General features: G+C 36.8%; 1 protein-coding gene and 5 non-coding genes across 6 annotated transcripts; all 6 read left to right on the top strand.

The window, feature by feature from the left end:
* The first annotated feature begins 6,341 nt into the window (after positions 1 to 6,341).
* On the top strand, positions 6,342 to 6,423 carry TRNAS-AGA (transfer RNA serine (anticodon AGA)). Its single transcript has one exon. It is a non-coding gene; the product is annotated as a tRNA-Ser (tRNA).
* Positions 6,424 to 6,602: 179 nt separating this feature from the next.
* TRNAS-AGA (transfer RNA serine (anticodon AGA)) lies at positions 6,603 to 6,684 on the top strand. The gene has a single exon. It is a non-coding gene; the product is annotated as a tRNA-Ser (tRNA).
* Positions 6,685 to 16,680: 9,996 nt separating this feature from the next.
* On the top strand, positions 16,681 to 16,762 carry TRNAS-AGA (transfer RNA serine (anticodon AGA)). The gene has a single exon. It is a non-coding gene; the product is annotated as a tRNA-Ser (tRNA).
* Positions 16,763 to 20,901: 4,139 nt separating this feature from the next.
* On the top strand, positions 20,902 to 23,426 carry LOC136227437 (pentatricopeptide repeat-containing protein At5g61800). The gene has a single exon (XM_066016102.1). It carries the CDS (start codon positions 21,294 to 21,296, stop codon positions 23,019 to 23,021), a length of 1,728 nt encoding a protein of 575 aa, XP_065872174.1. The 5' UTR covers positions 20,902 to 21,293; the 3' UTR covers positions 23,022 to 23,426.
* TRNAS-AGA (transfer RNA serine (anticodon AGA)) lies at positions 21,034 to 21,115 on the top strand. Its single transcript has one exon. It is a non-coding gene; the product is annotated as a tRNA-Ser (tRNA).
* On the top strand, positions 21,254 to 21,335 carry TRNAS-AGA (transfer RNA serine (anticodon AGA)). The gene has a single exon. It is a non-coding gene; the product is annotated as a tRNA-Ser (tRNA).
* Positions 23,427 to 24,007: the final 581 nt, after the last annotated feature.

Below are 24,007 nucleotides of genomic sequence, written 5' to 3'. Positions count from 1 at the left end.
CTCATTTCTTCTATTTCAAAAGTTGATGGTCCCAACTTCTTGGATACCCTGTAAGGTCCGATCCAGTTGACGCCTAATTTTCCTTTGCCTTCTCTGGACTGTATTTTATCTGCTTTTTTCAAGACCAAGTCGCTCTCATTGATTATCACCTTTCGCACCCTTCTGTCATGATACTTCTTGATTCTATTGCGATATACTGCCATTCGCATGTAAGCTTTTTCTCTTCGTTCTTCAACAGAATCCAATGCATCTCTAATGTTGATAGGATTTTGGGTGTCGCAGTAATAAATTACCCGATCTGTAGGCGAATGGATTTCAACAGGTAGGACTGCTTCGGCTCCATAAACCAGCGAGAAGGGTGTTTCGCCTATTTCTGCCTTTACAGAAGTTCTATATGCCCATAACATATGAGGTATCTCATTCGCCCAACCTGTTTTCTTATCACCTAGTCGCTTCTTGATTCCCTGAATCATGACCCTATTGGTAACCTCTGTCATACCATTCGATTGGGGATGATTTACGGAGGAAAAATGATTCTTGATCCCCATGCTTTCGCAATATGCTTTGAATTTGACACAGTTGAACTGGGTACCATTGTCGGTTATAAGCGTTTGTGGGATTCCAAACCGCATGATAATGTTCTCTCGTAAGAACTCGATCATTCGCTCAGGTGTTTGAGCGGTTACTGCCTCTGCTTCTACCCATTTGCTGAAGTGGTCAACTGCGACTACCAAGTACTTCCTCTTCCTTGTTGTTTCTGGGAATGGCCCCACTATATCAATCCCCCATGTTGCGAATGGCCACGCCGTCATTATAGTTACTTATTCGGCTCCTGGGACATGCTTTTCATTAGCATGGATTTGACAGCTGTGACATTCCGCTACCATTTTCTGGGAATCTTCCACCACCTTCGGCCAATAATATCCCATCAACTTGACTTTTCTTGCCAACGCCGCGGATGCTTCATGTGCACCACAAATTCCTTCATGGAGTTCTCTCAGCACGTAATCTCCTTCATTGCGGCTAATACATTTTAACCATGGACATGTATATGACTTCCTGTATAAAGTCCCATCCCGAATTGAGTATCTCGCTGACTGCCCGATTAGCTTTCTGGCTAAACTTTTATCAACCGACAAATCTCCATGTTCCAGATATTGGCGGATGGGCATCCGCCAATCTTCATCATCTTCTAGCTCTTCGATGACCATAATCTGATCGGCTTCGAATGCTGGTGACGACCTTATTTCCAAATTACATGCTTTTTGACTCCATGGGTCTCTACTCGCCGCTGCTTTTGCCAACTCATCAGCCTTTGTGTTCTGGCCTCTTGGAACATGCACCATCTCCCAGACGATTCCTTTATGTGTTAACTCCTGCGTCAATCTACCGACAACCTGATGGTATTTGACCAGATCTTCCTGTTTCACCAGATAATTTTTTGTGATCTGATTTATCATGAGTTTAGAGTCGCTGTAGATTACCACTCTTTCTAGCATAAGTTCATTAAGCAACTTCAATCCGCATATCATTGCTTCATATTCCGCGGCATTGTTGGTAGTTTTGAATGTTAACTTTGCCGCATAGTACAGGCGAATAACATCCGGACCCTTGATGACGACTCCTAGTCCAGCTCCATCTGTGGATAATGCCCCATCTGTGAACATACTCCATTCTTCTTTTTGTGCTTTTGGACATTCGTCTTCATCCCACGTGAACTCATTCACGAAATCGGCAAGTACTTGACTTTTTAGAGCTGGTCTTCCTTCGTAACGAATATCGAACTCTCCCAAGCGAATTGACCATTCCATCAATCGCCCGGATGCGTCAGGTTTCTGCAGTACCTTTCGCATTGGAATTCCAGTTCTCACAATGATAGTATGCGCCTGGAAGTATGGCTTCAACCTAGCCGCCGTGGTTATCACCGCGAGGGCCATTTTATCTAACCTCGAATATCGAAGTTCTGCATCCTTTAAGACTTTACTCACGTAGTACACCAGATATTGTTGCCCTTCTTCTTCCCGCACCATTACAGTGCATATCGCCGTGCTGGTGACGGATACATAAAGAAATAAATCTTCTCCATCCTCTGGCCTGCTCATTAAGGGCGTATAACATAGTAATCGCTTTATCCCCTCGAATGCTTCTTGACAATCTGGTGTCCATTCAAAGGACTTAGATTTTTTGATGGCATTGTAGAAAGGTAGACATCTCCTAGCTGAGCATGATATGAATCGCCCTAATGCCACCAACCGCCCATTGAGTCTCTGTACTTCTCTTATGCTCCTTGGCGTCTTCATCTCCATCACTGCTTTAACCTTCTCAGGATTCGCCTCAACTCCTTTGCCACTAACAATGAAACCCAGGAACTTCCCTGCTCTCGCTCCAAACGTGCATTTCTCCGGGTTCAATTTGAGGCCATATTTGATCAGCACCTCCAGGATTTCTTTAATATCCTGCGGATGGTCTTGCATCTTCTTGCTTTTAATGATCATGTCGTCTACATAGATCGAGAAGTTCTCGCCTGATTTGTCTGAAAATATCTTGTTCATCATCCGTTGATATGTTGCTCCTGCATTTTTCAGTCCAAAGGGCATCACCTTGAAGCAATAAGTTGCCTGATGAGTTATGAATGACGTCTTGATCTCGTCCGCCTTCTCCATTGGTATCTGGTGGTAACTGGATTTCACATCGGTGAATGATAAAGCTTCAAATCCCGCAGTCCCATCTACCAATATGTCAATGTTAGGTAGCGGATACATATCCTTCGGAAAAGCTTTATTCAGATCTTTGAAGTCTACGCACATTCTGTACGTTCCATTCGGCTTTTTGACTAGCACCACATTGGCTAGCCATTCCGGATAAGCGACCTCTCGAATTGCATCTGATTTTAGCAAATCCGCCACTGCTTTTTCAATCGCCTTCTGCCGCTCTAGAGCATGTCCTCTCTTTTTCTGTCGCACTGGGGTTGCACTTTTGTCCACATTCAAACGATGTGTTGCTATTTCTGGACTTATCCCCTTCAGCACTTCATCTGGAGCGGCGAATGCCGACTCGCATTGGATCAACACCTCGGTAATGGCTTTCTTCGTTTCCTCTGGAAGTCCTGCCGCTATCCTTACTTTCTTGTCATTTGAAATGGCGAATAGTTCTATTTCTCCTAACGCTTCAGCCGGCAACTTCTCATCAACTTTATCTTCTTCATCTGGCTTTGTTTCAAGTGACAATGTATAAGCTTGTTGAGATATAAGTTGATCACCGTCAACAATGACTCGCCCTTGGTGTGTTGGCAAATGCAATGTCAAATGCTTCATTGAAATGAGCGACTCCATTTCCGACAGGAACGGACGCCCCAGAATTATATTATAGGCCAATGGGAGATCAATAATTGCGAATTCCAGATCACCTCTCCATTTTAGATTCTTATCGCCCATTTCTGTCTCCAACACCACCTGTCCACTTGTTTGAGATGATTGACCTCCAAAACCAGTTACATCCATGAACGTATGTTCTACTCGCTCGTCGTTAATTCCCAACTGGTTGAATGCAGTTCGAGTAATAACATTGCAAGAACTGCCTGTATCAATAAGGACCCGCTTGACGTCCCATCCTTCAATGGCCACCGTAATCACCAACGCATCCGCATGCGGCTCCGTGATTCGCACAAATGAATAATTGAGGGCATCCTCCCTACTCGTGTTGCTTTTTCACTGTTCACGGCGAGCCCTTTTTGTTGGAGGCTCATAGATCCCGCCTGCTATTACGTTAATCACTCCTTTTTTCTGCTTCTTTTCTGGTCTTGCTTCTATCTCACGTGGGAGTGTTGCTTTTTCTTCAATCGTTTCTTTTCTAACGAATTGACTCAGTTTTCCTCTCTCAATCAGCTTTTCAATCTCCCTCTTCAATTCGTAGCAATCATTCGTGTCATGGCCGTTCAATCTGTGGAACCTGCAGTATTTGTTAGGATATCGCCCCAAACTGGTTCGACCTTTCGCCTCAGGAAACTGCACATCCTTCTTCAGGGGGGTTTTTTCAATCCAAAGTAACACCTCATGGCGAGTCGTGTTCAATGGTGTTTGATATCCCCCCCTTGAAAGGAGCGATCACCTTTCCGAACAAAATTACCCTTAGATTGGGTTTGATTTTGATGGCGCCGATTGTCCAGGTGGATCTAGCCGCATCTCTCTCTCGCCGGGTTTGAGCTCTATGTTCCCTGTTAACATCATCCACCCCCATGAATTCCATTGCTATCTTCATGAGTTCGGCCACTGTGCGTGGCTTGTTGCGGATGATTTCCTCCCGCATGCTCCAATCTGTGGTTCCATCCGCCATTATGTTGCGAATGCTCACGATATCTGGGTTCTGCAACCGCACCAGAATATCGTTGAATGCTACAACAAATTCCCTTAGGGAATTATAATTTCTTTGTTTGATCTCTTTCAGCTGCTTATCCGTCACATCTGCCGCTTTACAGCCCACGAATTTTGGACAGAAATCACGACTGTACTGAGTCCAGTTGTGAATGGATTCGGTGGGTAGAGATCGGAACCAATCGGATGCTGCTCCACCCAAAGTGGTCGAGAACAATCGACAAATTATGCTTTCGCTTGCTCCTGCAACATCCATTAACTCTCTATAGTTCCTGACATGCGCCTCAGGGTCAGAATTTGGATCCCCATAGTATTTAGGTATCGCCGGTGTTTTTATTCTGTGATCTGGAATAAATTCCCGCAACGATGGGGCAAAAGGTGAATCACTCTGCACCACCGCTCTCGCCCTAGGGGTGTACCCCATTCGCTCCATCATGCTTCGCAGTTGATCTTCCAATTGAGTATTGGGTTCCCGCCGAACTTCTTCCATCCGCTGCTGGTGAATTTTGGGTGATATCCACCTGCCATACTGTGTCGACACTTGTTCTCGCTGTGGGTCTAACCGCTGTCCAGTTATAGGATCAAAATTCCAAGTGTGCTCCCGCCAAGACACATTTGCTCCAGATGTCATCAACTCTGAATGTCTGTGGACAAAGGGCTCCGTTTGTTGTAGCGGAAAAATTCCTTGCATTCCTGACATCGGTTGGGATGTTTGCCAGGTCGGATGGACCATCATATTAGGATCTTGGTGCGAGTAGTTGCCTGGATGGCTACGTGGTGTCATGCGACTAATCGGACCCACCCGATTCGTCTCTTGAGATGACTGCGGAAGCGTAGATACGGCAGGAATAGTCGATGGTTGTGTCGAAGTGACAACGGGTTCTTGTGGGGCAGCCGCTACAGCGGTATTGTGATCTGCGATTGCAGTTAATAAACTAATCATTCGATCTCCAGCTGCTTGGCTCATATTCGTAGCCAAGACCTGTCCTGCCATTTGCACAAACTCACTATTCGACATCTCCATCTCAGTTTGCACTTGGACCTCCAATAATGGACTCAACTGTCCTGAAGGATTCGTCGAGCTGGGTATCATAGGCTGTGTACTCGCAGGCTGCGAACTCACAGTCCGTGGACCTCTTGAGTTCATACTAGTTGATCTGGTTGTAACTCCGGTTGTTCGTGATGGCTCTGACATGTTCTTGGTGTACCTTTAACCAGATGTTGGTAAAAAAGGTTCACGTTCACCGCACCAATGATAACTTGCCGGATTTGATTGGATGATCCTCGTCGTAGTTACCTGCAAAATAAAACCGGAGACAGGATCTCCGGGAAAACTCTCCGACGATCAAGTCAGTTTTATGTGGAATTTTAGTAGATTGATAATCGTATTGAGGAAAAAATGTGAACTTCCCCCTCCCTTGGCTTTCTTATTTCTTTTATAAGCCTTTCTAGGTAACCGCCGAGGGCGGTTACTCTTTCTGTGCCACGTTCTCCACGTAGTCACAAACGTGGTCCCGTTTCTCTGAGTGGGTGGTTTAGTGCCTTGTTGGGATTTCGGGGCGGTTAGCCCTTTCCCTTATTAGGAGCCCATTTAATCTTGAACCGTGAGCTTAAGTTTGGGATGGGCCCGTGCTTGTGATTCAGCTCAGTTGGTTTCACGAATCATCATGAAATAAATAATTTTATAAATATAGGGGTTAAATATATCAAAATTGAGATCGGATTAAGAGATAAAAAAGAGTGCAAATCTAAATAACTTGAAAAATATTTTACATACTATGCCAAGATATTTAAAGAAATAATTTAAGAATTAAACTATTTTAATTAATATTGTAATATATGTGTGAAAATCTTAAAAGAGATATTCAGAAAATGGATGGAGTGCCAACTTTATTTGGAAATATGATGGATTCACCATTCTACATATTGGTATTAGTGATATAGAACGTTTCAGTACCTTTGAACATCTAAGTGGACGTGCCGGAGTGGTTATCGGGCATGACTAGAAATCATGTGGGCTCTGCCCGCGCAGGTTCGAATCCTGCCGTTCACGTTATTTTTTTATGCTCGTCCTCGTCTCTGCTTCAGTATACTATGATGGATTGAATACCTAAAATTAGAAAATGTGTTTATGGTCTTTGTAAATGTTTGCTTCCCTACAATATACTGATAGAATTTCATGGAAGGCCGTTAGATGTTAGTCCTTCTACCTCTCCGGTTGACTGCAGAAAGGTGGACGTGCCGGAGTGGTTATCGGGCATGACTAGAAATCATGTGGGCTTTGCCCGCGCAGGTTCGAATCGTGCCGTTCACGTTTTGTTTTTCTCCACGTCCTCGTCTATCCAGTCTCAATTTTCAATTCTATCTCAGCCCATCTGTTTTTTTACTACAATCTTCTCATCAGAATCCACACTCTCCATTCCTTCTCTTTTGCCCTCAAAGCCTGCGGACACCTTCGCAGTCTTCAGCTGGCCCGTTCTCTTCATTCTCGAGCTTTTAATTTGGGTTTGTTTCCGATTTATATGTTAGTAATTCTTTGATCCGTTTGTATTCAGTATCCGTTTGTTTGGAAGATGCCTATCAGGTGTTTGAGGAAATTCCTGAAACGGATGTGGTTTCTTACAATGCGTTGATTAGAGCTGGTGATGTTGTACAAGCACCGGATCTGTTTGATGAAATGCCTGTGAGAGATTCTGTGTCATGGGGTATTCTTATTGCTGGCTATGCCCGTGGAGGCAATCGAATTGTTCAATCATATGATGGATTTGGTGGTCACACCTGATAATTTTGCTTTGGTGTTTGCTCTTTCTGCTTGTGCACAGCTAGGTGAATTAGAAAGAGGAAAACAAATCCACAATTAGGAGTCTCAATCTCGAACACGAAAACACGATTTACAGAGATAGCCCGACTGACACGATACGATTGACACGAAAATCATTTTTAGTCATGCCCGATAACCACTCCGTCATTTCTTAAACAAAACACGTAATTGACACCCCTATCCACAATTATCTATTGAAAAGAATAGGATTCGAGTGGGTTGTTTTCTATCAACCGGGTTGGTTGATTTTTATGCCAAGTGTGTATGGGTGCTCTAGAGATCTTTTAATTAAGCCCTGATAGAAGTTTAATTACATGGAATGCATCCGAGAAATAGCCGATTCCCCGGTTCGACCAGTCTGATTCGAGTTTGATAACATTGCAAACAAAGTGAAAAGTAAGAACAACAAAGACATGATGCACCACGTAGCTAAGGATATGGGATGGTAACATCTAATGTTTGTGCTGGATATCTTATCGTGGTGTTTACACCGATTCTGAATGATTAAATCGTTAGATCTTGACTCATTAAATCTAAGCTTCAGAATGTATTGAATCTTCATCCTATGGTTCTAACGAGTCTAGATCTAACCATTCAGGATCAATGTGAACACTATTAAGATATCTCATATTTCTTTATAACGGAGCTAAATCACTCCGTATAAATTATGAGGGTGTGTGTTTCAGCTTTTCGTAGGAGCGTTTAGCGGTTTTACACCAAACCGTTAATAATATAGTGTTTGGTTATGATTATAAAACCGCAGCGGTTAACGGTTTTGGAGCGAACAGGAGCAGTTCACGAAAATCTCCAATTTGGAGCTTTTGAGGAGACGTTATTAGCTGTTTAGCTTTTGAAAAAATTAGTCCAATTTTTATTCATATTTACTCGAGGTATTCTTAAAATGGTAGCCTATTTCTTTCTTTATTTTTTTATCGAACGATTTATACATTTACATTGATTTGTCCAAATATAAAGTTTCATCCCTGTTTAGTTTTTAAAAGGTTTCAATTTCTACTTTCATGAGGATTTAATTCCTACTTTCATCTTAATTCAAGTTCTATCTTAATTCAAATTCTATATGACCTATTAATCCTAACCTTACAAGGATTGATCTCTACAAATATAAAATCACCTTCAATAAATCAGAATGCTCCAATCGTTAACCATCATTCGTCTGCATTGTGGCTGATTTCTTAGGAGTGGGTGTTGTTGCAAACTACATTAAGAGTTATTTATTTATCTATGATAAGCATTTGAAAAATAATAATATAGACATCTATATAACTATTAATTTGAACTAGCAGGAACTTTTTGACTTTCAGATCCTTGAGCTTGGCTTCTTCTACTGTTTTTTTCTGCACTTCACTTATTGTTGTTGTCCCAATTGTAACCGCATGAATTCCTTCATCCACCAGGCTCCACATTTCTTTGCTCCTCAGAAAATTCTCCATCATCATTGACCAATAGTTGTAATGGCCATCGAATTTCGGGATAGATGGTTGCACAAACTTATTTGAGGTTGACATCTTTCTCTCATTGTTTAACTCACACTCTATTTTAGTTTCACACAGTCAATTTGGATTATTTTTATCAATATTTGTACAATATGTGTATTTATATTATTATTTTATATTGTTAAAGAATATGAGTATTTTTGTCTTTTCATATATTAACAACAACAACTCTTTGTAAATTTACCATACTTATTATCAATTAGCTAACAGCAAACAAATAGCTACTAGCTAACAGCAAACATCTTACTGTAATAGCTAACAACAGCTAACAGCAACATCTGAACCAAACTGACCAGACACATCAAATTGGATTTATAGAGAGATCACGGGTTATTTAGTTAGATTGGATGACTCGGATTGATCGGACCAGATGACGTAATAAATAAATAAATAATATCTATATATAATTAATTTAAAATTATTCTTATAAATTATATTATCCAAAACAAATTACAAACAAATTTTTATTTATTATTTTTTGTCAATTTGAGGCTTAAATATATAATGAATAAATGGAATTTAAAATAATTTAAAATAACTTGAAATACGTTAATATGTATTATACGTCATTAGATCTTTTTAATGGAATGGAATATTATAAACTCAAAACGGAAAATGATGAATGGGAAATTGATATTCAAAGTAAACCACTTGAAATAGTTTTGAAGAGGATAAAATGAAATTAAACTTCTCCATCCCATCTAGAAAAGAAATAAGAATTCCTACTAGTTTATAAGTAAATGATATTTACTTAGCCAATTACTAGGGGATAGACTCTCTTACGCGCAAAGGTGCAGTCAAAACACCACAGGATTATGCGAACGCCGGACCGAAATGAGGTCCCTTAGACCAGCCTACGTTTGCCCTTTTTCATTTTGTTTATTTATTTTTGGCTTTCTAATTTAATAATTTTTTTAACAAATGACCAAAAAACTGGGGTTGCACTAGTTCCCAATCCGGTTTGTTGAAGATTCAACAAATCAGACCAGCTCGGATTGAACTCCTAACCGGTTTCTAATTCGATCGGTGAAACCAGCCGATCCGGTACGAGTTTTATAACATTGCTTATAACTATGGAATATAAATTAAGAATTCTATGTATGTTATTTTATTGGTAACACGAGAAGGCTAAACGTTTAGGAATAAAGTGTTGGTTTAATATGACTAGATACTTATTAGAGGGAGGTGAATAAAAATTATAACGTTTTAAAAATATTTAAAAATATCTTCAAATAATCTTTAGCTCAAAGAATGTAGCTTCACTTAAATGCAATGCTTTTTGAAGATATTTGTTCATGTATATATTACTAACACTTTGTTTTATATCAAGTATGGAAATAATTTATTTAATATGTTCTTCGGATTATGATATAAAAATTGTAATACATTTGGTCCATTTTGTGCCAATATGGCAGTGAGTACATCTCTCAACACACATTTTGCGTCCATTCCAATACATCTTCTATATCCTGGTGTGCAACTTTCCTTCATTGTTTTGAAACATACATAAACACCTAAAGGACACGAAGTGTTATATTTGGCAATGGGCTAATAGGATGCACAAGATGAGTTGAGGGAGCTAATTAATATAATGTAGAGGGGCACCAAATGTTATATTTGTTAAGTTGAGGGGGATAATAAGTTGATCACTAAGTAGAGGATGTTGGTTATTTAGTTTCAGTTGACAGTATCTTTGTGTGTTGTGTTTTGTTTGTTAATAAAGTCCTAGTCTACAGGGAGTGCTATTCTGTTGGAAAGATAGAATTTGTTTCTTTTCAAATATATGTTCCACGTTTTTAGTGGGTTTGTTATTTCTCCGTTTTCTGTAAGGCTATTTATAGCCCCTATTTGCTATTGAATAAGATTATCCCTTTCAGCTATATTCTTTGTTGTTGAAGCTTCTGTAACTAACAATTGGTATCAGAGCATTGAAATAAGGAAATTCTGGAAGCAATACTTGACAAAAGGACATCAAAAGCAATTTGGGACTCGATGAAACAAAAGTATCAAGGGTCCACGAAGGTGAAAAGGGCACAACTTCAAGCATTGAGAAGAGAATTTGAATTGTTTGCCATCAAACAAAGGGGGAAGATAGATAACTTCTTAGGAAGAATATTGACAATGGTGACCAAGATGAAGTCAAACGATGAGACCATAGAGCAAAGTACATTGGTTAGTAAGGTGCTTAGATCATTAACACCTAAATTTAACTATGTTGTTTGCTCAATAGAGGAGTCAAATGATTGAAGTACCTTAAGCATTGATGAAGTGCACATAAGTCTTCCCGTTCACGAACAAAGGATGCAAGGCTACCAAGAAGAGGAACGAGTGTTAAAAGTGGCTCATGATATTAGATCGGGTAGAGGAAGGGGTCGAAACATGTTCAGAGGAGGACGTGGAAGAGGAAGAAGAGCTTATGTTGAAGTTCAGCAAGCAATGTGTCACGTCCGTGTCTAAATTTTTAAAATTTATACCTTGATAGTAATATATATGATAATTATTAGATGTGTAATTTTTATTCGGCGCTATAGGAAAAGTTTGGAGTTAATTCGATGATTTTAGGTGTAAATTAAAAATTTAGAATAATTTTTAAAAGATTATATAAAGATGAAGGATCAAACTGGATATTCACCATATTTGGATATATATATCTGGCGAAGAGGTGGAGAAGATGAGTATCATCTTGTTTTTTTTGTTTTCTTTTCTCTGTTTCTTTCCTTTTTCGTTTTCTTCGTCATTTTTATTGTTCCTGAACCGTTTCTCCACCGTTTCTTTGATTTACGGAGATTCGACCGTCCGAATCACTCGAAATTTCAAACATAGCATCCTTATGCATAGATCTAAGTCCTAACCGAAGAGTTTTTGAGTTTCGGCAGTGTTTGGCGGGGAAACGTCTTAAAACAGAATTTAGCGGCTTACCGATCGAGTGTATTTTCTACAATTAGTAGCCAAGGTAAGTAACTATCAACTATATATTTTGAGTTTTATGTATATAGATATATATACAATCAAAGAGTTTCAGAAATTGATATTTTAGGGTTATGGATGAATTTTGTAAAATTGGGGTTTTTCATGATTTTGCTTTTTATTGTGAAATTACGGTTCAAATGAAGCTATTGATTATGCTTCTATGTGAATTTCAGATTTTACTTGATTATGTTGATTTACGGCTTAATTTGGTTGATTTACATATATACATATATGTTTTTGGTTTCAATATATATCTATATTTTTTTTTGGATTTACAATATATATCTATATTGAACAAAATGAATTTGATGATTTCTTACGAATTGTTTTTGGATTGAGAAATCTGTTGCGGTTATTGTTGTTATTATTTTGGATTGAAGTCCAAATATGATTTTTATGATACAAAAGGGCTAATTGAAGCCAAATGATTTATGGTTATGAAATAGTTTGGAATTTGATTGTGAAAGGAAATTTGAGCACGTTATGATTTTATGATTTTATATCCATCGAAAGTTATCCGGATCGATGGTTTTATATTTGAAGACCATGTTCAGTGAGGGACATGGCCTGTGTACACAGTGTGAAAGACCTATTGGGTATGGCAAAGAAGTTTCGGGTAAGACCATATGGGATAGGCAATGTTAAGAGACGTCTCGACTATATATGTGGTTATGGATTGATACTTACGGGGAGAAACTCGATGATGGATACAATGTTTTAAGTTCATTTGGATTATGTTTTCGGTTATGATTGATTTTGATGTAAGGTTTTACGATTTGGTTTGATAAAACATTTATTTGATTACAAGTTGGTTTGATAAAACATTTATTTGATTATGAATTGGTTTGATGAAACGTTTATTTGTTTTGATAAGATGCATTATAAAAGGTTTTGATTAAATCCCTTTATAAATGTATATATACAACTATGTTAAGTAAAGTTGGTTTTTATAGCTGATAGTTTCTTACTGAGATTTTTGTCTCACGTTTTTAAATGTTTAAATGTTTTTAGGTGAGAAAGTACAGGATATAGAGGAAGTTACCGACCGTTTAGGCGAGGTTTGGAAGTTGGCTACTTATTGTGAGAATTATGGTTAGAACTTTGGTAGTTCAATTGTAATATAATGCCGTTGGATAATTTGGAGACTCTTAAGTATTGATTATGATCTTTCTATTTCACGCCCGATGCCGATTGAGGTCGTTTAGGGTCGGGTGTGACACAAGGACTGGAGAGATCTGGTTTCTTGATTCGGGTTGCAATAATCATATGACTTGGAACATAGAATGGTTCTCAAATTTAGAAGACTTCAATTGAACAGTAAAGCTTGGCAATGATACAAAAATGGCGGTGGTGGCAAAAGGAAGCATAAGGGTACAAATCAATGACTTAACCCAAGTATTATCTGATGTTTACTATGTTCCTGAGCTTAAAAATAATTTATTAAGCATAAGACAGTTGTAAGAAAAGGGGTTAGCCATTTTAATTCAAGATGGAACTTGTAAAGTGTACCATCCTAGAAGAGGATTGATTATGCAAATCAAGATGAGTGGCAACATAATGTTTTATCTGCTAGTTTCTATGCCATAGAAACATTCTATGTGTTTACAAACTGAAGATGTATCAGAGAAAGAAGCAGAATTGTGGCAATGTCGATTCTGGCACTGAAATATAAATATAGAGACTTCAACACAATGCATATCATGAACAATTTCGGAAACATCAAAACAAACAATGGAAAATAGAGCAAAACCAACTTCTCTTCAGAACAACCATTTTGTAGATATCCATGAAATACTGCACGAGGAAGATGAAGAAGAAGAAGGAGAAGAACCAGAACAAGAAGAAGGAAACATGAAAGTGGCAGAAAAAGGAAGAGGGGGTGCAAGCAGACAATACAAAATGAAAGAAACAAAGAGACCTCATAGGAATTTTTGTAGGCAAATTTCACTAGAGGCGAGTTTTTCGATCATAAATAGAGATTCTAAAACTAAGGATGGAAGGAAGAATCTTCGAAACGTAGTTTTGGAGGATTTGATTCAACTATTATAATTAATATTGGGGAAGCTAGGAAAGGTGATTTCAGCATTTTCAGGGCCAAATCTACTTTGAGTAAGCAGAATTCGTTATTGCCAAGAGGAAGAAAGGATTGGAAAGAATTAGGAGAAGCACAAAGAAGTGCCACAACTGTGAAGCCTTCTAGTGAATTGCAAAGTTGGTATGTTTTATGAAACAAAAACTGTTTTTACTTAAATGCAAATTGTAAGTATGAAATGCACATTATATTGTCTGAAATATAAATATGATTTTGGAAAAACTTATATGATATTGGAAATCAATCAAAACTTATATGATGTTGGAAATTAACAAGAAATCAATCAAAACTTATATTGATTCTTGAAAGTGATGTTGGAGATGAAACTTAAATGAAATGAGATAAGAAGAGACAATGAATCTCATTTTGCGGTGTTAGTTATATATTTTTGAAACACATCTATTGTAGGTGTCTAGGTTGGTAGCATGTGCTGAAATGAGTTTAAAAATATAAATGAGTCTTTCCATTGGGTTAGTTTTGTAAATTTCCTCTTTTTGGCTCTTTATCTAAAATTTTCGGGAAAATTGCAAAATTGGGTCAAATGGGAGGCTCATTTACATATTTAGATCAATTACCCAGACCATTACATATCTAGACTATTTATTTATGATTTTTCCAAAATGTCCTTAATATATATATATATATATATATATATATATATATATATATATATATATATATATATATATATATAACAACTTATAACTTTCTTACTCTTCCTTAATTCTCATTTCGTTTCTTTCTTAGTTTGTGAACTATATACGTAAAATCTTTCTTCTTGTGAATTTTGCACTCCGTTTTTTAGTACTTTGTACGCTTTTTCTTGGATAATACTTCTTGCATATGATTTTACTTCGCAGTTTCGCAAACCGCGAAGTTTGCGAAGGTAAATACTACTTTGCAGAATGAGTTTTTCTTCTTAGTTTCCGCAAACTGCGAAGCAAATTCATGTACTGAAGTAGTATTTATCTTCGCAAACTTTGCAGTTTTGGGAAAATACTGAAGTAAACACCATAATTAACAAAATGACATAAAAGACATAACAATATCAAATTTTACAACAAGATTGCAACAATAATTCAAACCATAAACCCTAAACCCCAGCAATGGAGGAAGTGTGCTTCTAGAACATTTGGGAGGAAATGTGCTTCCAGAATATTTGGTAAGAAGTTCACAAGTAAAAAGAACTAGAACATTTGGTCTTCATCACATCCCAATCGCCCCCTACTGTGATTGATGCATTTGTATTCAAGCTAAACGTATACTTGAATTTGATGCCTTTGTATTCAACATCTTCATCACATCTCAATTACCCCTCATTGTGATTGATGCATTTGTATTCGACATCATCATCACATCTCGATCACCTCTCACTATAATTAATGCCTTTGTATTCAAACTAAACGGATACTTAAATTTGATGCCTTTGTATTCAACCTTCACAAAAAATGAAGTCATTTTAGGAAAATAAAGAAAGAAATGTTTCGCAGAAAGCGAAACTGCGAAGTCTGCGAAGAGAAATACAAGTTAGAAAATGATGGTTTTTCTTTGCAGGCTTCACAAAATGTGAAGCAAAATCATTATGTGAAGTTATTTTCTAGAGAAAATACTACTTCGGATGATGATTTTACTTCATAAAATGTGAAGCAAACTCGTTCTGCAAATCCATTTCTGGAAAGAGATGAAAATGAAACAGGATAAATACAATAGATATTTTCTTTCCGCCATTTGCCATTGAAATTGACAATAAACATATGATAAACGCAGAAGAACGTTGAAGAACGGTACATTCAATTCGCACAAGAACAAAGAAATAAAGAGACGAAAAAGAAATATGAAGATAAAAAAACCATCGATCCGCGTAAGAACAGAGAGACGAAGTAAGAAGAGAGAGACAAAGAGAGAAAGAAAAGAAAAAATGACAAGATTTGTGATATTATGGGGTTAGCGACAAGATTTGTAATAATGACAAATATGAATTTACTATTTTAATAGATATACCAAGTATAATTAAATGTCACTAAAACCGGTGGAGTTTTATTTATATAGAATTTGTAGATAGTAATTTTATGTGTTTATTAACATGAAATATAATATACAACATATGAAATGTGGAAAAGTCAAAGAAAGGATGCTTGGATGCCTAATTTAATATATAACTAACTACATACCACACTGAACCAAAACCAGATCAACAATGGCAGATTCGAAATGGGAAAGCGAGGAGACGGCGGAGGTGAAGGGAGTAACAGCGGAGCAAGTATGGTCTCTTCTCGCCGACTTCTGCAATTTACAGAAATATTTTCCCTATATCGATAAGTGCACTAAAGTGGAAGGTGAAGAAGGGAAGCCTGGCCTCGTCCGCCGGAGCACTACTAATACCGAAACACGAGAATTCATGGCCGACGGCGAAGGGAAGACCGTGAGCTGGTCATCGGAGAGATTGGTGATGACTAATGACGATGAACGGTGTCTGAGCTATGAGATGTTGGATAATAACATGGGAGTCAAATCATATGTTGCCACTTTTAAAGTAGTTGAATCGGACGGTGGAGATGATGGCTGTAAGATTCATTGGTCATTTGTTGGTGATCCACTGGATGGGATTACACTTGAGGATTATGGAGTTCAAAGGAATTTTGTACTCCAGTTAATTGTTCAGAAAATTCAAGCTCATTTCTCTATCTCTGCCTGAATCTTGTTTGGGTTTCGGTGTTGTTTAATATTTTTCTGTTTTCAGATGATATCCATTTAATGGATATGATATCCTTCCCTTTAAATTCAATAAACAGAATTTAATTTGTTTGGTTGTTGATTTCATTTTACAGAATCAGATTCTCTCTATATCACCCAATTTCATTGAAAGCAGTTTCCTGCGTAGTCTTTTTTACCGTTCCGGTTGATAGCAAAAAGGTGGACGTGCCGGAGTGGTTATCGGGCATGACTAGAAATCATGTGGGCTCTGCCCGCGCAGGTTCGAATCCTGCCGTTCACGTTTTGTTTTTCTCCCCGTCCTCGTATATGCAGTCTCAATTTTGAATTCTATCACAACCCATCTGTCTTCATTTCTTTCTGCAAATGCTTTGCTTCTGTGTGCTTCTTGATTTTCATTCCTTGCGGACACCTTCGCGGTCTTCAGCTGGCCCGTTCTCTTCATTCTCTAGCTTTTAGATTTTGGGTTTGCTTCGGATTTGTACGTTAGTAATTCTTTGATCCGATTGTTTGAAAGATGTCTATCAGGTGTCGGGGTGTTAATCGGTCGGTTCGGTCTGAAAACCGAACTGAACCGAAATAACCGAAAACCGAATAACATCTAAAATGAGAATCGAATCTAACCGAATAATATTAGTAAACCGAACTGAACTGAATCAATTATTTCGGTTGGTTCGGTTCGGTTTTCGGTTTTCGGTTTTAACACATACTAATTAGTTAAAATAAAAAATAAATTAATATTTATAATTTTATAAGTTTTAATTAATTTAGTTTAATCTAAAATTTTAAAATAGTTACACAAGTTGAATAGCATACAACATAAAATTTATGTAAAGTTTGAAAATTAAAAATTAAACTTTATTAAAATGTAATTACAAAAAAAAAAAAAAAAAGACGGCAAATCAAAGTGATTCAAATTTTAAAGATATAAATAGTTGAATTCCAATCTTTTACGATCACAATTCGCATTACAACCATAATTTGCACTAATGTTATTGATTTGATCAGTATTAGTGCAACGTTTGAACAATATTAATGTATTTTTCTTAGTAGAACAATATTAATGTATTAGACTTAACATTGACAAAAAAAATTTATAAATAGTTACGTTCTTTGGATGGTCGGAGGAAAATATAAAGTCTATATCTAAATTATAAATCTAATTGATCTCTATTTTGATTGGTTTGGTTAGTTCGGTTATTTTATCATAAAAACCAAACTAATCGATATTACTGTTTAAATATTTAAAATCGAAACCGAACCTAATATACCGAAAACCGAACCAAAAAAAGCCGAAATTAATCAGTTCGGTCGGTTATTTTGGTTCGGTTCGGTTTTTGAACACCCTAATTCGGTGTTTGAGGAAATTCCTGGTACGGGTGTGGTTTCTTACAAACACGGGAACTGTTTGATCAAATGCCTGTAAGAGATTCTGTGTCTTGGGGTGGTCTTATTGCTGGGTATGCCCATGGAGGCTATTATAGGAAAGCAATTGAATTGTTCAATAATGTCATGGATTTATATGTTCCATACGGAATTAGAAGAAAGACATTCACTTAAAGCAGTATAGAAGGGAGCATGAAGAGAACAATGTCTGTCCGGCTAAAGGTCAAATTTTATGAAAGTGACTGACCCGTTGAAAGCCTTGTAAATTTTATTCATGAAACTATTCTAAAAAAAATTAAATCAAAGGTTTTATGAAATAATTCTTGAATTTAAGTAGGTTCATATGTCTTTTAAAAAAAAATAAAAAAAAAGTAGGTTCTTACATATGAATTTCATTCCCTTTCATCTAGAGGTGTTCATTGGTCGGTTCGATCTGAAAACCGAACCGAACCAAAATAACCGAAAACCGAATAACACCTAAAATGAGTCAAACCTAACCAAATAATATTAGTAAACCGAATTGATTATTTCAGTCGGTTCGATTCGGTTTTCGGTTTTAACACATACTAACTAGTTAAAATAAAAAATAAATTAATATATATAATTTTATAAGTTTTAAATAATTTACTTTAATCTAAAATTTTAAAAATAGTTCCACAAGTTGAGTAGCATACAACATAAAATTTATGCAAATTTTGAAAATTAAAAATTAAACTTTATAAAAATGTAATTACAAAAAGAAAATGTCAAATTAAAGTGATTCAAATTTTAAAGATATAAATATTTGAATTCCAATCCTCTATGACCACAATTCACATTACAACCATAATTTGCACTGATATTATTGATTTGATAAGTATTAGCAATGTTATCAGACTCGGACCGGACTGGCCAATTCGACCGGTTGAACCAAAAACCGGCCAGACATCCGGTCCGAACTCTCCAGTTTGTTGAACCCTCAACAAATCGGAACTACCCGGGTTTAAACCTTCAACAAATCGGAATGATCCGGGTCTAAACCGGAACCCAGCAGTTCTACCAGGAACTAGTGTGACCCTGGGTCAGTAAAAATAGACTTTACACTAGGACCTCTCCAAAGTGCAATGGAGGTGGCTTACACTGAACTTGACTATAAGCCTCAGTTATTGCAATGGAGGTGGCTCCCGCAATGGTGCGCTTGGGACTTAGAGTCCTGGACAACATAATTAATTTAAGTTTTTCGGGACTATAAGTCCCAAACAGTCTTTCTTGGATTAAAAAATGATTGTCTGGAATTTAGAGTCTTAGGCCATGTTCTTTTTGACTTAAATTCATAATAAGTAAGTTCAGTTCAGCATAAACAATTAAATCACCATCCAGTATTTATAGATAAAATAAAAAAGAGTGAGCTCTTACTAGTACATCATGACCTACTTAGTTGTGAGTCTGTCCAACATTTGATCGTTATTCAAAGCTCTAATGATCAGATATGGCTTAGATTGCTGCAATTAATTTTTTTTTCTTAAATAGGGAAGAGTTGCAGATTGAGACGGTTTAATCAACTAGACCCTATAATAAACGAAAAACCATTTACAAAAGAAGAAGATGGGAGACTTCTAGCATCACATAAAATTCATGGAAACAAGTGGGATTTAATAGCAAGATTTTTTCTAGGAGGTTTTTCTATAGTGTGACAGATAAAAATAAGAATAAAAGTTGGGATATGGATAAGGATAACATATTATGATATGGATAAAAATAAGACAGTTGAGAATTATTATTCTATATTTGGTATGTTGGATAAATACATTCTACTATTTTATTCATACTTAAGTTACATAACATTGATTTGAGAGATAAAATGGAATTTTTCATCATATTAAAATCGTAAGAGCTTATCTCACCCTCTTGTACCACCCCTTTGGGTTTAAGATTTGAGGGATAAGACTCGTATCCTTACCTTATTTTTAAGACAAACATGGTATAAAGAAACCTTTTGTATTATTTATCTCTATCTCACCCCATTTATCCCTCGTACCAAACACACTTTAGATCTTAGACAGTGTATGTTTGCGACTCTAAGTCCTGAGCCATGAACAACTTACATTAAGTATGTTGTCTAGGACTCTAAGTCACAAATGCACCATTACAAGAGTCAAACTCTTGAAAATCTCCTTTAACTATCCTAAATTCAGAAATTGTTACAAATTTAGCCAAATCTTATAAATTGATTGCTACGGTACTCCAAACATATCTTTAACTCCAATAGCTTATGCTAAAAAGGACAAACTATCAAAATAGGGTCAATAGTCTCTAGAACATTAAAACACAACTCATAACGAGAAGCTAAATTGAAATCTCGTTTCTGAAAAATATCAACGGTAGGAAGGAAATCTAAGAAGGCACACCAACAAACGAACGATACGAGGGAATAAACTATTTTCAAATGAAATTACACCAAATAAAAAGTTCATTATTTTGGATAAGCAGATCATAAAAGGTTCAAACATCAGAATCGTCGTTTGCATAAGATTTCCAAACACAAATGTTGTGAGAATCCAGACCGTACAAATTATAAAAGGTTCAAACATTGAAATTGTCGTTTGGAGAAAACTTCCAAACACAACTGTCGTGAGAATCCAGTCCGCTTTTAACTTAAAGAATAAATATTTAGAGAAAATTATATCAAAAATCATATTTTTACTTTTATTTAAATTTATCAAAAAAATTGTTTATTTTTTAGTCCTAACGTATTAGAATATAATAATTTTATTTTTATTTCTATCAAATTTTAAATTATTTATTTATAAAAAAATATTTAAAAGAAAAACCAAATATGAAATTTATCTTTTTAGATAAATTTGTTTTAAAATATAAATAATTTATCAATTATAACTATTATGTAACTTATCTCTAATTTACCACACAACAGAAATCTCTATTTACTATCCTAAAATGTAAAATATATAATATCTACCCTAATCTTGTAATTAATTTGAACAGGTTACAGGTACCACAAACTAGTATTTTATCCGATTGAAATGAGTAGTCAAGTAGTGGAAAGGTCAGGTAATTTATTTCGTGGAATTATATCGCCGGGGCCGGCTTCACCACCTCCAATATCACCCAATTTCATGGAAGGCAGCTTCATGCCTAGTCTTTTTTACCGTTCCGGTTCATAGCAAAAAGGTGGACGTGCCGGAGTGGTTATCGGGCATGACTAGAAATCATGTGGGCTCTGCCCGCGCAGGTTCGAATCCTGCCGTTCACGTTTTTTTTTAATTTCTCCCCGTACTTGATCATCCTCTGCTTCAAGGTTGCAGATGATGAGATGCCAGTAGCTTTTAGAAATTTTATGGAAGCCACTTTCATGCGTAGTCAATCCGCTTTTCCGATTGATAGCAAAAAGGTGGACGTGCCGGAGTGGTTATCGGGCATGACTAGAAATCATGTGGGCTCTGCCCGCGCAGGTTCGAATCCTGCCGCTCACGGTTTTTTTTTCCTCCCGGTATTTCATCATCCTCTTCTTCAAGGTTCCAGAGGATGAGATACCAGTAGCTATGCGAATCGCCAATCGTTTACACTTACAAACACATTATCTTTCAATCTCAATAAATTCTCTGATCAGACAATGCAAAACCATCAATCAACTTCACCAAATCCATGCCCAATCCCTCACCGGCGGCTTCCTCCATCATCACTCTTCTTCTTCTTCTCAACTTTTGACTACTATCCTCTACACTCTGACCACGAAAACCACACCTAATTCGTCCTCGTCTCTGCTTCACTATGCGGTCTCTGTTTTCAATTCAATCCTCAGCCCATCTGTTTTTTGCTACAATCTTCTCATCAGAATCCACACTCTCCATTCCTCTCCTTTACCGGCTCTTCGTTTTTTTGTGCATATGCTCCGCTTCTCTTTACTTCCCGATTTTCATTCCTTCCCTTTTGCCCTGAAAGCCTGCGGACACCTTCGCAGTCTTCCACTAGCCCGTTCTCTTCATTCTCTAGCTTTTCGATTTGGGTTTGTTTCCGATTTATATGTTTGTAATTCTCTGATCCGTTTGTATTCAGTATCCGATTGTTTGCAAGATGCCTATCAGGTGTTTGAGGAAAGTCCTGACACGGATGTGGTTTCTTACAATGCGTTAATTGATGGGTTTGTTAAAGCTGGTGATGTTGTACAAGCACGGGAGCTGTTTGATCAAATGCCTGTGCGAGATTCTGTGTCTTGGGGTACTCTTATTGCTGGGTATGCCCATGGAGGCTATTGCAGGGAAGCAATTGAATTGTTCAATCATATGATGGATTTAGAGGTCAAACCTGATAATTTTGCTTTGGTGTCTGCTCTTTCTGCTTGTGCACAGCTAGGTGAATTAGAAAGAGGAAAACAAATCCACAATTACATTGAAAAGAACATGATAAAAATGGATTCTTTTCTGACAACTGGGTTGGTTGATTTTTACGCCAAGTGTGGGTACATTGGCACTGCTCTAGAGATCTTTGAATTGAGCTCTGATAGAAATTTGATTACATGGAATGCAATTCTAATTGGCATTGCAATGCATGGTGATGGCAAGTTATTACTAAATTACTTCTCCAGAATGACAGAGGTAGGAATCAAACCTGACGGTGTAAGCTTTTTAGGAGTTTTAGTTGGATGCAGCCATGGGGGTTTAGTAGATGAAGCCAGGAAGCTCTTTGATGAGATGGAATCGTTCTACAACGTCCCTCGAGAGCTCAAACACTACGGATGCATGGCTGATTTGCTAGGGCGGGCTGGGTTGATCAAGGAAGCAGTGGAGATGATAAAGAAGTTGCCTAATGGTGGTGATATGTTTGTGTGGAGTGGTTTGCTTGGAGGTTGTAGGATACATGGGAATGTTGAAATGGCTGAGAAAGCAGCAAAGGAAGTGATGAAGTTAAAGCCTGAAGATGGTGGTGTGTATTCAATCTTGGCTAATGTTTATGCCAATGCAGAGAGATGGGAAGATGTAATTAAGATTAGGAGACTGATGAGTGGGAATAGGATAGTGAAGAAGAATATTGGTTATAGCTTGATTCAGTTGGATGGGTTTATGCACGAATTTATTGCAGGAGATAGCTTGCATACACAAAGTGGTGAGATATATATGGTTCTAGATGGAATTAGGGAGCACCAATTTGACATGCGGTGATAAAATTGCTTAACTTTCATGATATATGCTTCAGTTTGGAAACTATCCTACAGAAGGGTAGCATTCTGCAGTAGTTATTGTCACGATTATTTAGCATATTTCCTGAACCGGGTGGAATCAACCGACTCGAATGATTTTCTTGATTCACCACCGATCCCAACTGATTCTGTTATAATTTAGATTCACTTTATAGATTCGGCTCAAAATAGAATTGAATCGAATCATAAAATACGAATGTCGTACCATAAGATTCTGATAACACTGGTTGTTTGTGTGATATATGCGTCCAAAGGCAGCGTGAATGCATGTCTTACAAAAGGTCAAATTTTATGAAAGTGGAAAGCCTTGTAAAAGATATCCATGCAACTATAATGAAATTTTTTTAATCAAATCAAAGGTTTCGTAAAATAATACTCGAGTTTAAGTCAGTTTACATTTCGTTATATATGACTTTCAATCCATTTTTATCAACTTTCACTCACATTCACCTCATGTGAAAGTAATTGAAAATCAAAGTTTTGTAAAAGTGCTTGAAACTATTTTAAAAATTTAAATCAAAGGTTTCATAAAATAACACCTAAAGATTTGAACAAATTTACAAGTAGTTACATTTGACTTTCATCTACTTTTACCCCTGTGGAAGTAAGTGAAAGTTGTTTAAAACTTTGTAAAAATGATTGATATTTGGTGTTTAATCCTAAATTTTGATAGAAATTTAATAATTTATGAGAAGTATATTGATTTCAACTCTGTCTTGTGATGGTTATAAAATAAAACATGAATTTTATTGGATAGGAATAAAAAGATGAACATCATGCTATAAGAAAAGTTTAAATTTAGGTTTATAAAAGATATCATGATACATGTTAGCGATATTTTGCGAATAATGCTAATTTTTAATTGTGTCATGTGTTGTTAGGATGTGTGTGTGCGCGCCTGAGAAATTATTTCTCAATTAAAATGGGTTAAGTTTATGGAATTTGCAT

The sequence above is a fragment of the Euphorbia lathyris genome, chromosome 1 (assembly GCF_963576675.1).
Source record: "Euphorbia lathyris chromosome 1, ddEupLath1.1, whole genome shotgun sequence".
Taxonomy (NCBI): Eukaryota; Viridiplantae; Streptophyta; class Magnoliopsida; order Malpighiales; family Euphorbiaceae; genus Euphorbia; species Euphorbia lathyris.
The sequence above is the reverse complement of the archived record's forward strand: the minus strand, read 5'-3'. Positions and strand labels throughout refer to the sequence as shown.